The following is a 14,031-nucleotide window of genomic DNA, read 5'->3' as shown; positions in this document are numbered from 1 at the left end:
CATGATCCCGGAGACCCGGGATTAAGTCCTGCATCGGGCTCCCTGCATGGAGCCTGCTTCTCTCTCTGCCTCTGTCTCTGCCTCTTTTCTCTCTGGATCTCTCATGAATAAATAAAATCTTAAAAAAAAAAAAAAAAAAAAAAAGAATGTCCTGGATTAAGCATTAAAAATTAATTTTACTACATCTCGACCCTTTAGTACATATCTTTTTTAATATTCTTGTTGACAAAATGTGAAGTACAGATAAAGTACTCCAAAGTACCATGGTGTTTCAAGGATAAGTACTTGTGCATTTCTTTGAGTTTCATGTTGAACTTTTTCCATGAAATGCTATATTTATTTCAAAGAACAATTAACTATGGTTATTCAAGCTTGGGTTTGGGGCAGACATTTTTTTGAAAAAGAACAAAATGACCATGTTTCACTTTGAGGAAAACAGACAGTATTTATTGCCAAAGATAAAATTCAAAACTCTGAAGTGAAATTTGAAATTTTGAAAAATGTGTATCTGCCACCAGGAGCTTGTAAGATAGTCCAGTGGATTTTAGTGCTTAATAGAGCATGAAAAATGCACTGGTATGGTTTCAGATTCTAAGTTATAACCTTGAAAGACCTACTACTTGTAGAATATTCACATCTTTCTGAAAAGGCTATTATACTAGAGGTTTTTCTTTCAATCATACTATCTGTGTTAGGTTGGATTTTCTTTTAAAGATTTTTTAAAATTTATTCATGAGAGACGGGGAGAGAGCGAGAGAGAGAGGGCAGAGACGCAGGCAGAGGGAGAAGCAGGCTCCATGCAAGGAGCCCGATGCGGGAGTCGATCCTGGAACTCCAGGATCACTCCCTGAGCCGAAGGCAGGCGCTAAACCACTGAGCCACTCAGGGATCCCCTGGATTTTCTTAATATACTTCAAACAAAACGTATTGGAACAGATTAAATGCAGAGGCAGGTATGATAATCTAACTGTCTTCTATTAAGAGATTTACAGATACATAAAATGCCAGTCTTCTGAATAAATTTCTAAAACTATTACTATTTTTCATTAAAACAGTAAAATGTAAAAAAAAAAAAAAAAAAAAAAACAGTAAAATGTTATTTGCTCCCTATATAATCTATTATTGTTTTCCTTTAAAGGATATATTTACTTTTTTATTTTTAATTTCAAATCTAGTAAATCAATCGATATAACCCATGTTAATAAAAGTTCTTTGGGATTCCTAATAACTTTTATGACTGTAAAGAAATCTTGAAATCAAAAGTTTGGGAATTAATGCATTATACTGTCATGTTTTTAATATTCTTACAATTCTTTACAAAAATATAGTCTGTCACTACACACACACACACCCCCCCGCAGTAAATACTTGCTAAGTGCCCAGTGTATGCTGTTGTTCTAAGCTCTGGGGAATATAGCGAATAATAAAAGGAACAAAAATTTCTGTTCTCATAAATTTATGTTCTACAGGAAACAGATAATTAAAAAGTAACTAAGTAAATATATGTCAGATAGTGGTAAGTACCATGGGAAATAAAGCAAGAATTGGGTCTTTTGTAATTTTAAATACAGTAATCAGGAAGTATGTAATACTTAGGATGGCATTAGTTGCTGTAACAGATAAACTCTTAAAATCTCAGTGACTTAATACAAGAGGAGTTTATTTATTGCACATTCAAAGCTCAGTTGATGGCAAGGTATGTAAGCATGTTTGTAGAGCAGTTTTGCTCCTTGTGGCCATTCAGGGACCCAGGTTTATTGAAACCACCATCCTCAGCATGAAGCTTCCAATGTTCTCTTTTGTAGAAACATTCAGCCATCAGACAGAATGGAAGAAAATGGTAGAGGATGATGGCCTAGACCTAGAACTGGCTCAGATCATAGCCACTCAGATTCCACTGATCACTTCTCAGTGTGTGACATCTAGGAACTTCACCTTGCTATAGCTACAGCTACAGCTCTATCCTATGGAATAGGAGCATGAATCTCTGGAGGACACCTGGCTATCTCTGCCACTAAAGGCTTTGCTGAGAAGGTGACATTCAAGTTGTTAAGGAGGCAGGGGAGCAAATCTTGCCAACATCTGTGTGAAACGTGTCATGGGCTGAATTAATAGCCAATGTAGAGACTCCATGGCTGAAGTGGGAAGATGGGTTGAGAGGAGCAGTGAAAGAAGGTGAAATCAGAGAGAATGATGTATTTGGCCTTGTACCTCATTCCAAGGACTTAGGCTTTAACCGAGAGAGATGGGACGTTACTGAAGGGTCTCCAGCAGAGGAGTGGCAGGAGTGCTTTCAACTTTTGAAAGAATTTTTGTGGTTGCTGGGTTGAATATAGATTGTAGGAAGCCCCAGGGCAAGAGGAGGAGGCCATTAAATCAGTCCAGCTGAGAAATGATGATGGCTTGTACCATTGGGTAGAAATGAAGATGGTGAGAAGAGATAATTTTCTAGATCTTTTTTAAAGATAGAACAGATAGGATTTGCTGAAGGATGGCTGTGAGGGACCCTTCAAGGCAGTGTTTGTAATGCCAGGAAAAGGAATCAGACTCCTCTACTTTTTGGCCTGAGAAGCTAGAAGAGTGGAGTGTCATTTACTAAAATGAAAATGTTGTCAGAAGATATTCAATGATAAAACTTGTTTTATTTTTAGTGGGCTCCTTTCTAGTAGAAACATACTTTTTTAACCTTGCTGTATTTAATACAGGTTCCTTTTAACCATTAAGTTTGTTTTGGGCCACTTTCCAGTAGAGGAACATTTTTAAATCTTTTAATAAAATTTTCATTAAACCAAATACATATTCTCTTTTCTGTGTAAATTTTAAAGTTAACTTTTTTTTTTAATCTAAATGGCTTTGAATTTCACTTTGCTATTTTACCTTTGATTCTTAAATGTTTTATTCTTAGGCACTAGAGAAGGACAGACTCGTTTAATCAGAGATGGGGAGAAAGTCGAAGCCTATCAATGGAGTGTTAGTGAAGGGAGGTGGATAAAAATTGGTGATGTTGTTGGCTCATCTGGTGCTAATCAGCAAACATCTGGAAAAGTCTTATATGAAGGGAAAGTATGTCAACTTCTACTTTATAATTACCATTATCTTAAAGCATATGGTTTTCTTTTTCACTTTTGCCCATTAATTAAATTTAACATTAAAATCTATTTCTTTGGAGATTATTTTCTCTTCCTGCTTTGAACTTGACTTTTAGAAAAGCTCTTTCCATGTAGGAGCTGTATTTGATAGATTAACTACTATTTGTCTTTGGTACTTACCATGAGTAAACTGTTCCCAATCATTTTGGATTAGAAGCTTCTATGCCATCTTTTACCTAATGCTTTGTGCCTAGCTATATTTAACTTAGCAAGATATACGGACCCTGCAGGGCAGTGCTTGTAATGCCAGCATGTTTTGCTGAGTGGGGCATGGTAACATTTAATACCTTTGGCCTTTAGATCAACCAATTGGAAACCCTTCTTTAGCCTTAGAATTAATGTGTAGTTGTAATACATCCCCTGCCTCCACCCCTAGTGAAATGCTAATCTTGCAGCACATGCAGATGGTTGCTATCAATCATCATATGCCAAGTGGAAGATTTTAACTTTGCACTTTGGAGAAAGTTTATTATAATAATTATCTTAAAAAGGACACATAACACCCGTGATATATATGTTATTAATATGAACAGATAAGTTAGTAATCATTTATCTCCTTTTTGTATTCCTATTGAAGGAATTTGATTATGTTTTCTCAATTGATGTCAATGAAGGAGGACCATCATATAAATTGCCATATAACATCAGTGATGATCCATGGTTAACTGCATACAACTTCTTACAGAAGAATGATTTGAATCCCATGTTTTTGGATCAAGTGGCTAAATTTATTATTGATAACACAAAAGGTCAAATGTTAGGACTTGGGAATACCAGTTTTTCAGATCCTTTTACAGGTAAGTTAGGGTTTATATTAAGTCTTCTGTACTTTCATCAGCATTGGTTGATTTTTTGTTTGTTTGTTTTTAATGTGTTTAAACATGCACTATGATTAGCTGTTGAAGTAAAAACCAAGACCTAAGATCTATAGCAGGCTTTTACTTTAAATTCATATATTTAAACCTCAAATTACATAGTAATTCTGTATTTATAGAAACAGTTGTATGTTGTTTCAAGATTCTGCTTTACTCATTTATTTTAGAGCAGATGGGGAGAGACTGTACATGTGCAGAGTGAGGGAGGGGGCGAGAGAAAGGGAGGTGGGGGAGAGAAAGAATCCCAAGCCAACACCATACTGAGCACGGAACCTGATGCAGGACCTATCTGGAAATCCTAAGATCATAATCTGAGCTGCAATCAAGACTGAGCCACCCAGGTGCCCCTTTTCCCTTTCAAAAATACAGCTACACTGTAAACTAAACAAAATTGTGAAATTTAATTTAGTCATTTGAAATGAAAAGAAACTTAGAAGTCCCTTTAGATGGTTACTCCTTTTAAAAATACAAATTTTGGTGGATTTTACTAAACAAATTCTTTTTTCATGTGAGACTAAGTTGGTTAGTTGGGCATCAAATCTAGGCCTGGACTATGAGTAATTTTACTTTACATGTGATTTGTATTCCACATAATGATTTTAAAGTCAGTTATTTATAATAGTATACGGTGTCTAGAATGTTATAAATGGAGACTTGAGGGGAGACAGGAAAGGGAAAAGATACTATAAATGTCCCTGGATATAATCCTAGCAGTATTAGTCTGGCTCTTGATTCCTAGGAAATGGATTATAAGACTAGTTGTACTAGCCTGAGTTTTGGGGCCTGGGAATTGAGGCCATGGTACAGGAGGAAATAAAATGCTTCCTTTTTTCTTAGGTACAGAGCGAGCTCTCAATAAAATTCTAAAATTAGCACGTTATTGTCAATGTTTTCCTACTGTCATTTCTCACTCCATTTTTCACGTGCTAGTATGCTTCCTTGTTTTACAAGGATTCCATATCCCTTCCTATGTAAGTACTTACGTAGATCTTTTTTTTTTTTCTTCTTCCCTCACAGGTACTTTATGCTCCTAAGTTTTATCCTCCTCCTCTAGTTCAGAATTCCATTGCCCATTCACCTAATAAAGTTAATGTCCCCTGCATGTTGACTTAAACAGAATTACCAGACTGACTCACTACTGAATATAAGTGATGTAACCCCTCCCAGTAGTTGCACTTGACAGGGAAAAAAAAAATATGTTTAATATCTGGGTATTCTGTTGATGGAATTTCAGACTACAGTACAAAAGAGTGAACACATGAATATAGTCTTGTGTAAGCTATTTTGTGGAGAAGACAGATATTAGAGCAGCTGGCTCCATATGGAAATCTTAACCCTGGCTTTTTTTTTTTTTTTTTTCTCAATCTCATGCTGCATAATCTCATGAAGCATAACTTTATATGCATCCTTTCATATATATCTTTTACATATATCTTACTGTAGATGCCTCTGATTATTTCCGTAGAGGTGCTAACAGAACATATACTCACACATACCACACATTTATAAGAGTAAAAATGGAAATCTCTTTCCTTTGTGACACTCATTGCCTTTGTAATTCTCTTCTCCAGTAGGTTGTAAGCTTCAGTGGATACAAGCAATCTTGTTCCCTGCTGGATCCCTAGCACTGAATGCACTGTTTGACAGATGAGTTAATGAACTCAGGGGTTCTTTAAAAGATTAACATTTGATGCCTGTGGTTTTGATAGCAACAGCAGCAGCAGGAATTCTAGTGAATTTGTATAGGAACAGGAACTGATTATATATGTATATTACTGAGGTCAGAGACCACTTGTAATTTCTCCTTTTATATTTGAATTTTTAGTTATTTTAATATTTAAGGGCAGTGGCTAACACTTAATAAACTAGTAAAGGTGAGAAAAAGAAAGTTGGAGAATCACTAAAGTTTTAGTTTCTTAGTAGTCTTTCCTATTGTAAGACTGCTGACTAATTTCTGTTATTCTCTCATGTGACAACGTTGTTCTTCTGTTTTTTCTCCAAGCTTGGAGTCTTCTAATATAAGCATTGTGTTATTTATGAAATTCAAAATTTTGGCATCCTTCAGCTTTTCCTTTGTTTGCATGCATAGGTGGTGGTCGGTATGTTCCAGGGTCTTCATCAGGATCTTCTAACATGCTTCCTGCAGCAGATCCTTTTACAGGTGGGATGAAGTTTTGATAAATACATCTTTCTTCACTTAATGAATAGCATTTTGCAGTATATGGCTTTACATTTTGGAGACATCACCCAATAATTAATAATTCCCTTATCTATATTTCTAATTTTGATGCATCTCCTTTTCTTTAACTTCTAATTTTTGCTTTTTCCTGGAGTGTTTTGTAGTTCTTCTTATGACTTACATAGCATATTGTTAGAACTCACCGTTTTCTCCAGTGGTCCTTCCTGCAAGGAGAGCAAGAGTCATTAAGGGCATAGTTTTTAGAGTCGATAGACCTTGATTCAAAATCTGGCTCTACCACTTACTTGCTATGAGAAGTTGGCAAGTTGCTTAACCTGTCTGAGCCTAATTTTTTTATCTGTGAAATTAGATAATAGGGGAACCCAGCAACCAAGACACAGCATGAGTGCTATTACTGGCAAGATTCTACTGATCACAAGCAAAGAAGGAGCCATGTGAGTCCCTGCTACTGGATGATGCAGTGCAGTCAAGAAGCCTGTTCAGGTGTATTTTGCATTAACGTGGGAGGACACAAGTCCACCCAGGATTAGTCTTCTAACCTTTGTTATTAATGGCCTTTGTGAAGCCCTGGAAGTGTTGGTGTATCTCTTCACAGTGGCTTTATTTATCAAGGTATGCATGCCTCGACATCAACGGTACTGGAAAAAAATTGCCAAGCTTGGACTTGAATGCAGCTGAAGAAGTCTCTGTTTTCAGAATAGCTTTTGATGTATTTTATGATGCTATTGTTGGATCAGCAGCCAGAGTTTCTAGACAATATACCCAATTTGGGAAGAGATTTTTGGCACTTAATCCACTGGCCTTGCCAATATAGATACCTGTCTAAACCATAACTGGGAGCAACACACAACCTTCAGTCAGTCTCATGAAGTTGTGAATCGTTCTCAGTGAGCTGCTTCTCTCCTGTGAATGAATTGGTGGCCTTGATGCACGTAGCTGTACCTTGTGCACTGGTAACCAGTATGCTATAATAACCGACCATCAAGATCAAGCTAAATGTTATGATAGCACAATGGCTATTAAGGATATCTTTGATGACATAATGCAACTTGAAAAGGTAGTAAGGATATGAAAAGTAAATAAAGTGATGATTTACTCAGACATAGTGATGCCCTGAAACGTAGAACAACAGAGTTCTTAGATCTCATTAGCACCTTTTTCTTGGAACAGAAGAAACATACCAAGCTTCAAACAATACCAACAAAATTAAGAGAACTCCTGGGGCCATCATCACTGGAACATGTCTTACTGTTGTGCAATGTCAGTAACACAGAAGATTCAGTGATAATGGAGATATGCAAGATAGCATGCCAAATATCCAAGAGAATTATGGAATTATTAGGATAACTGAACCTAACTGAACAATTATCAAAAATAGATAACAGACCTGATATTGAGCTGTTAGGAAAATTAAATGGCACAGTACATGTGAAGTGTTTAACAAAACACCTGAACTGTATTTAAGCAGGCCCTCAGTATATTTTAGTATATTTTCCCCCAATTTAACCTGGGACAAAGAGTTTTTCCCATTTACCTTAAGACTTAAGGTCAATCTTAATTCTCTTTTCTCTTCCTTATTTATGTGGTTCTCAAATTTCTAATGTCAATTCAAATCATCTAGGATGCTTGTTTATCTCATCACAAGGTCCTTCTCACAGAGATAATCTGATACACCGGGTTGCTTAAAAAAAAAAAAAAGTTTCTAAAGTGAAGCCAATTTGGAGAGCTACTATGTTGTTTTGGGTGGGCCCTGGGAATCTGCATATTAAACAGGTGACTCATTCAGGTGGTTGGAGAGCCACGTGTAGAAAAGTGTAGGATTGTACTATGTCTCATAATTAATGCCTTGGGCAAGTTTTTCAGCCTTCTAAAATATTGTTAATAATCATGGTATCTAATACTTAAATGAGTATATAAATATAAGATGCTTAGCATGCAGGGCACTTGGCTGGTGTAGTCAGTTAAGCAACTGGCTCTTGGTTTCAGCTAAGGTCAGGATCTCAGGGTCATCGAGCTCCACCTCGGGCTCCACTCTCAGCATGGAGTCAGCTTGGGTTTCTCAATCTTTCCTCCGCCTCTCCCCACTGCACATGAATGCTCACGCTCTCTCTCTAAATAATAAATCTTAAAGATGCTTAGCATGCTACCTAGCATATTAGTAAAAACTCAACAAAGCCTCTTACTCTGTGTTCTTCATTATTTTAATTTATTTACATCTGCAGTTTTTGTGAGGTTTTTTTTTAGTACTATATATGTTAAACTGGTTATATCAGCTCCTAGATATTAAATTCAGAGAGGCTAGAAAAGTAGCTCATCTTTCTTTTCCCGCAAAGGCTCATCCAGGACTCGAACATCTCCAAATCATGATAATCCTTTCTCTACACCTGTTTTTCATGTTCCTTTCTTTCCATTTTCAATTAGGATCTTAAATATGAGACCGCTGTTATAGCATCCCTAAATCTTACTAATCTCTTGTTTGCTTATGTGTCAGCTAATCCTCTCTGTTTCAATAGAATAATCACATTTATTTTTTGTTTTTAATTTTTTTAAGGTTTTCTTCTTATGTAATCTCTGTATCCAATGTGAGATTGGAACTTAAAATCCTAAGATCAAGAGTTGCGTGCTCTACCAACTGCCAACCAGTCACCCCATGTTCACATTGCATTATGAAAACCTTTTTCTTCTCTCCAATCCACTAATGCTTTTTTAATTCATTAGCATCTGTAATTATAATGTTTAAGGCATCTAATGTTTATTTTGTAATTTGAGAATTACTTTTAAGGCTAACATTTATTGGTCACCAACTATATGCCAGGTACTATTCTAAACAAATTTATAGCCCATTTATTATGTATATAAAGATGCCATTCTGAATTGTGACTCATGAAAATAAGTTATTCTGTGTGGAGAGGAGCATTTTGAACTTTAATTTGCAGTTACCTTTACTTACTAGATGTGTTACTGCATTTTAGGTGGTGGTCGTTATGTGCCAGGGTCTGCCAATATGGGAACTACCATGGCTGGAGTTGATCCATTTACAGGTACACACTTTTCATTTCTTTTTCTTCTTCTCCTCCTCCTCCTCCTCCTCCTCCTCCTCTTCTTCCCTATTTTTTTTTATATTTTTAAAATTCATTAAAATTTTAATGAAAGACTGAGAAAACTAGTAAATTCTCCTTGCTAGAGAACTTTTCATATGGTAGATTAAGGACAAACTTCTTGACCTGGCATTTAGAATGTTCTCAGAATTGTGTCATACTGCACATTAGACTCATGTAGGAAGCTTAAAAAAGTACTTCAACCTCATTTCGAGAGATGCTCATTTGGTGTATTACTGCTCTGGTTTGGGGCCTTGGCAAAGTTAGTTCTGATAATTTTCCAATGTGATTCTAATGTGTAGCCAGGATTGAAAATTGCTATTCTGTCATAGGTCTGGTTTTCTAACAACTCTTATAAAAACTGAGTTTTTTCGCATCACACCTTTGTTCATTTTTAATATATTGAGAATTTTATTCACTATGCTACATATTGTTCTTTTTAAGAGGACCCAGAAAAAAATTACTTTATGATTTAGGCCTATACTATCTGGCCTTCTGAGCAATTAATTTTTCTTTTTTATTCGTAGTATCTTGCCTAGAGTCTGACACATCTTACTTGTTCATCATTGTTGAGCATAGGCAAAGAAGCTTTCCTCTGTATTTACTGCTAGTAAAATGCAGAACTAAATTTGTGGTTAATCTTTTACAAGTTTGACGGCTGTCTTGCTATATGTTTTCCCCTACTTGTTATTGTCTACAAAAGTCTAATAGATGTGAAACATAAATGTTCTTGACCGTAATAAGATTGATACTTACAAACCCAGCAGTCTACTTAAGAACTAATTTGGTATGTGATTTTTGTAAGCTATTTTTTCACTGCAAAAGTAACATTGACTGGCATATTGAAGTATAAACATAATGATTAAGATTGGGACTCTGGAGTGAGAGTGCTTAGATTGAAATCTCAGTTCCACTATTTTTTACCTGTTTTGCCTTGAGCCAGTTATTCTGTTACTGTGCCTCTGTTTTTCTCATTTGTAAAGTGGAAGTAATATCTACCTCTTGGAGTTGTTAAGAGTTGTAATTTAAAATTGTTCAAGTTGGAATTTAAAATTACAAAATGTATACAGCACTTTATACAGAATAAATGCCTAGTAATTGTTGGCTGTACTTGTATTATAAAGTATAAAGTTAATAGTGCTTCCTACCATTTTTCAGAAGTTACAGTTTTTAACAGTTTGGTGTATATACTGAACCTTATATAGTATACCTTAGTCCAACTTACTGTCATCTCTTACTTAGACAAATGAAGTAATATCCTCCAAATTGGTCTCTCCGTGGTCCACACTTCAGCCAGTGATCTTTTTACAGTCGAACTTTATTTATACTGCTCCCTTGATTAAAACCCTTTAATGATTTCTCATTCAATATTTTTTCTTCACTCTATCACCTTCCTCTCTGCATTTTTTCTGCCCAACCATACTGGCCTGTGTCTGTTTCTTGAGCATCTCATGCTGTTTTCTACCTCAGAAGTTTGGTACATGCTGTTCTGTTTTAGAATATTTGAGCCCTTTGCTATGTTATTTAGATCACAAATTATTATTTGTTTTTTTCTCCTTTTTCTTTATTTTGCACATAGTATTTTTTAAATGAACATTCTCGGACACTCATTCATATATGGCCCTTGCTAGATCACTTACTCTGTCATAGGCTCTGTTACACCCTGTACTTTTCCTTCTCATTTTACTCAATTGTTTGGACAGTGTTTGATTTGCATTCTCCTTACCATTAGTCTCTAATGACCAGGACTCCAGGCAATGTCTGTTAGCTCATCTTTGATTGTACCAATAAATATTTTATGCTTTATAAGCAATGAAAATTAATTTTGTGTATTTATTTCATAACTTCATCTTTACCTACCCTATTCCCCTTTCTGATATATATTCAGAAAATTAAAATGTTTTATACATATTTTTGCAAAATGCCTTTTTGCATTGGAACAAAAGTAAATAAGATTTGAAATGCAGGCAAAATACAAATTAGGTTTAAATTATGCTTTAATTGAAGTAACTTTAGATATTATGTATTGTGATAAATTTTTATCCTATGCCAGTTGTTTGTCAGACACTGCATTTGGTTACTATAATAGTACTTAGGGATTTAGGAAGTAAAAATGTATAAAAGACTAGGGCCTTTTCACTTTTCAGGGACTTACATCATTTATTAAAATGATGGAAATCATAAGTTGTTATTCTTTCTCTGACTGGCTGACTTCATTTAGCATAATACACTCTGGCTCCATCCACGTCGTTGCAAATGGCAAGATTTCATTCTTTTTTATGGTTGAATAATATTCCAGTGTGTGTGTGTATATGCCACATGTTCCTTATGATTTCACTCATAATGTGGAATTTAAGAAACAAATAAGCAAAAGGGGAAAAAAGAGAGGCAAACCAAGACACAGGGTCTTAACTCTAGAGAACAAACTGACAGTCACTAGAGGGGAGATTGGTGGGGGAGGGGTTAAACATGTGCTGGGGTTTAGGGGAGAGTACTTGTGATGAGCACCAGGTGATGTATGGAAGTGATGAATCACTATATTGTACACCTGAAAGTAATATTACACTATGTTTAAACTGACTGGAATTTGAATAAAAACTTAAAAATAAATAAAATGATGGAGAAAATGACAATGTGGACTATATATCATTTGGAATAAGCAGTAAAAGACATGAGAAGAAAGAGATCAATATGCCTTAAGATGGGAATGGCAAGTTTTGTAATTGTTATATATTCTTTGATCTTTTAAAAATTTGTGATTTAGATTGAATCTTAAAGGTATGAGAGATGTAGAGAATACAAAATGGAAAGACTTTTGTTTTAAATTTTAAGTTTACATTAAGAACTAAAATTTATTATGTCAACAAATATATACAGTATATAAAATTTTATGATTTTTCTTTTTTCCATAGTTGTTTTGTTGCATGCACTGAGTAGTTGTATATATCAATAATCGTGAAAACAAAGTCATACAATTAGAAAAATCTCAGTTTTGACTATTACTAATGATTTTCATCGTCTTTTTTAAATAGGGAATAGTGCCTACCGATCAGCTGCATCTAAGACAGTGAATATTTATTTTCCCAAAAAAGAGGCTGTCACTTTTGACCAGGCAAATCCTACACAAATATTAGGTAAGTACATTTTAATTAAATAGTTTTCTCACATATCCATAGACTCTTTGCAGTGCACTCAAGACTGTTTCTCCTCCTCACATGAGCTAGGAACTGGGTGCTTACATGATAGAGACTTCTGTTGTGGGATTACACAATGGCGTCGACTACAAATACACAGTCTGATAATGGACCCTTAATACTTGCAAGAAGCCTTATACAAATATAAGGTAAATGCTTTATGATGATTTTAATGAGAAAAAAACTAAAGGGAAAAATATAAATCCCATTCCCTAAGATCTTAATGTTTTCAGGAAAAAAAAATAATGAAAACGAATGATTAAAGCACTTAAAAACATTTTTTTTCCTCTTAAAAAAATTAATGGCCCTTAGAAGTAGTAAAAATTACATTAAAAAATGAAACTGCTCAGTTGACTTTGTTAACTTGTTTCTCTGAAACAAAATGACTTATGTGTTTGCCACTATTACTTCATGAGAATTAATTGAGATAGCATATATACCTCAATATAAGACAAGGGTTTTTTGGTCAGAATTTAATTTTATACCATCTTTATAAAAATCATAAGGGCCACCTGGGTAGCTCAGTCAGTTAAGCATCTGACTCTTGGTTTCAGCTCAGGTCATGATTTCAGGGTCATAAGGTCAAGCCTTGCATTTGGCTCTACGCTCAGCGGGGAATCTGCTTGAGATTTTCTACCCTCCATCCTCACCCCTGAGTACTCTCTCTCCCTAAAATAAATAAATCTTTTTAAAAAATTGCTTCATGAAATGTGACTATGGTGACAAAAGGCAATATTTCCATTAAATATGTTTTTAAAGCCGGGTGATGTCAAATGTACATACGGAACTAAGGAAATTAAATATTAGGCATTTTTAACTCTTCAGTTAATTCATTGACAATCGAAGAAGTTAGGCAAAGTTGGCTAAAGGTTGTTACAATTTTTTTCTTTGAGGAAAATAGAGCATTGACTTATACTTGGGTATAATGACATGATACTGCTTCAAAAACCAAAATGATTACAAATATCTACTTTAAAACTTACTTGAAGCAGAAAGTTTCATAAGATCTTAGACAATAACAGGTAAAATCATCACAGTAACCTTTTTCTCTACTGTGTTCGAATGAAAAATATTAACAGGCCTTATCCTTATTTTACGGTCTTTGATAATTGCCATGAAATGTCTTACCTTCCCCATGGTGTATAGTGGAATACTCTTAGTGAAAGTTTAGACATCTTTATATTATATCTAGCTAAATACAGTTAGAGAATTTTGAAAGTTTGGGTTTGGGTTCTAGGTAAACTGAAGGAACTTAATGGAACTGCACCTGAAGAGAAAAAGTTAACTGAGGATGACTTGATACTTCTTGAAAAAATACTGTCTCTCATATGTAATAGCTCTTCAGAAAAACCCACAGCCCAGCAACTTCAGATTTTGTGGAAAGCTATTAACTGGCCTGAAGGTATGGAAGCCATTTTTAAAATGTAATCCAGAAAGTAGTAAGTATGTCTTTTCATTTCTATCAGTATTACTGATGTTTCTAGATTGTTTTACCCAGAGTAAAAGTTACCCTGG

The 14,031-nt window shown here is 35.0% G+C and overlaps 1 protein-coding gene across 3 annotated transcripts in view; it reads left to right on the top strand.

Moving 5' to 3' along the window:
• Window positions 1-14,031, top strand: part of PLAA (phospholipase A2 activating protein) — a 37,823-nt gene that overhangs the window by 21,880 nt on the left and 1,912 nt on the right. For 2 of the 3 annotated variants that reach the window (XM_072841572.1, XM_072841574.1), the window contains 6 exons: window positions 2,906-3,063; window positions 3,727-3,946; window positions 6,114-6,185; window positions 9,197-9,265; window positions 12,355-12,456; window positions 13,754-13,918. In XM_072841572.1, the coding sequence (XP_072697673.1) occupies window positions 2,906-3,063; window positions 3,727-3,946; window positions 6,114-6,185; window positions 9,197-9,265; window positions 12,355-12,456; window positions 13,754-13,918 (786 nt within the window). The remainder of the gene's footprint in view (window positions 1-2,905; window positions 3,064-3,726; window positions 3,947-6,113; window positions 6,186-9,196; window positions 9,266-12,354; window positions 12,457-13,753; window positions 13,919-14,031) is intronic. The other variant, XM_072841573.1, reaches the window with a different exon arrangement.

The sequence above is a fragment of the Canis lupus genome, chromosome 10, assembly GCF_048164855.1.
Source record: "Canis lupus baileyi chromosome 10, mCanLup2.hap1, whole genome shotgun sequence".
NCBI lineage: Eukaryota > Metazoa > Chordata > Mammalia > Carnivora > Canidae > Canis > Canis lupus.
The sequence above is the reverse complement of the archived record's forward strand: the minus strand, read 5'-3'. Positions and strand labels throughout refer to the sequence as shown.